Source organism: Orycteropus afer, unplaced genomic scaffold, assembly GCF_000298275.1.
Source record: "Orycteropus afer afer isolate SDZICR_OR568_19922 unplaced genomic scaffold, OryAfe1.0 scaffold00517, whole genome shotgun sequence".
In the NCBI taxonomy this organism is placed as follows: domain Eukaryota; kingdom Metazoa; phylum Chordata; class Mammalia; order Tubulidentata; family Orycteropodidae; genus Orycteropus; species Orycteropus afer.
This window is the reverse complement of record NW_006922104.1, coordinates 1,121,116-1,122,882: the sequence shown is the minus strand read 5'-3', so window position 1 is coordinate 1,122,882 and position 1,767 is coordinate 1,121,116. Positions and strand designations below refer to the sequence as shown.

At 47.4% G+C, this 1,767-nt stretch overlaps 1 protein-coding gene across 1 annotated transcript; it reads right to left on the bottom strand.

Annotated features, from left to right (window-relative positions):
- Positions 1–185: 185 nt before the first annotated feature.
- Positions 186–1,521, bottom strand: LOC103209705 (bone morphogenetic protein 15-like). The gene is given in 3 exon segments (XM_007955606.1): positions 186–743; positions 887–1,455; positions 1,458–1,521. Coding segments are annotated over 3 exon segments (1,191 nt in total).
- Positions 1,522–1,767: the final 246 nt, after the last annotated feature.

Genomic DNA, 1,767 nt, shown 5'->3' with positions numbered 1-1,767 from the left:
TTTTTTTTTTTTTTTTTTTTTTTTAAATAAACTGAAGAGCTTACAAATGGGAGATGACACACTTAAGGCAAGTGATAGGACCTATGATTAGATAAAGGAACACTTACAGTTTTAACATTGATAATTGTTTATTTTTAACCCCTCTACAATTTGTTGGGAAACCTGAGCTAGCCGAAACTTTGCTGTCACCTGCATGTGCAGGACTGGGCAATCATATCCTCATATTCCTTGTACAAGATACTCCCATTTGGCTCTATCAGAAGGATGCTAATGGGAACATACTGATAAGGGACACAGGAGGGCTGAGGGACAGTGTGGTTCACCAGCTCGTTGACAAGGTTCTGGATTACGGCATGATTGGGTGAATGGAGACCGTAGTGTAGTACCCGAGGACAGGCTCCCTTACAATAGTTTGGGGTGTAGAGGTTGGGAGCAATGATCCAATGATCCCAGCCCAGCCGGTGGAAGCTGACTTGGAAAGTGTGGAGGGAACACTGGTTCTGTTCAGGCCCATCATATCCCAAGGAGAGGCCAGGAACTTCAGACACAATTCCGCCTGGTTGCTGGGACTTCCGTGATGAAAAAGATGATTCACTTTCCATAAACTCCTCCAGGCATCTGAGCAGGAATATGGCCTTCTGAGTATGATTATTGGTGTCACTGAAATAGAGTAATAAGAAAACAATGTCCATAGATGAAGTGCCATGCCACTGGAGCTCAAGAATCTCACTGCCTTTTTGCTGCTGTAGTGCCTAAGGCACTTGACTACTAACCAGAAGGCTGGCAGTTCAAATCCACCAGCCACTCCTCAGAAGGAAGGTTGGGCAATCTACTTCCATAGTGATACCATTTCGGAGAGGTCGCTATGAATCGGGTCAGACTCAACAGCACATAACAACAACATAAAGTGGAATCATAGGACCCTGTGCCCCTTGTGATTCCAGAGTCTTTGCTGAACATGTGTGATATCCATCTCTGTCCCAACTTTGGAAAAAAGGAAAGATTTTGAGGAACCCCCTCCTGAAGAGGGAAAATGGTTGGTGAGGTTTTTCTGGACTCTGGGCTCCACATGGCAGGAAAAGTGGAAGTGAGCTAGGTGGAGTTGATGGCAGTAAACCACAGTGGCTCTGACCGGTTTGTAAGCCACTTGGTTTGGTCTTAGAGGAAAGTCCAGGATCTGTGTGTTCCAGAAGCCTCTGAGTGGCCTTGTTACACTGGCCAAGAGCCTCACCAGCCTCACCATAGTGGCCCCAATTGTTGGATTCTCCCAAGGGTGTCCCCACTGGTCAGCTGAATGCTGGTACAACTCCAGCATGTACCTCAGGTGATGTCCTAGGAGCTGTGGCTTCCACTCCTGCTCACCAGGGGATTCTTCTAGCAGCTTCTGAATCAGGGACATGGTAGGGATCTCATCCAGGAGCTCAAAAGAGGGCTGTCCTACCCTCGCCATTTGGACCCGTGTTCCATAAAAAGCACCAGTCCCCAAAGAAGAAGGGTTCTAAGGGTACTGAGGAGGATCATCTTGAAAATCTTAGCATTCAGCAACAATCTCCAGCCCAAGCTCTTATCCTTTCTATTCAACCCAAAGCAGGTGGGAGGGAGGACCTGCCTCCACTGCAGAACGTGAAGCAAGTGCTTTCTCTCCTCTCCTCAGGGCAATAGGCAAGACAGGTGTGATCAAGCCTGGTTCCCCAGATGTACCAGCCAAAAGGATGGCCAAGGCATGCAGATATTCAGAGGTTATTCACTGTGATCTTACTGGAATGG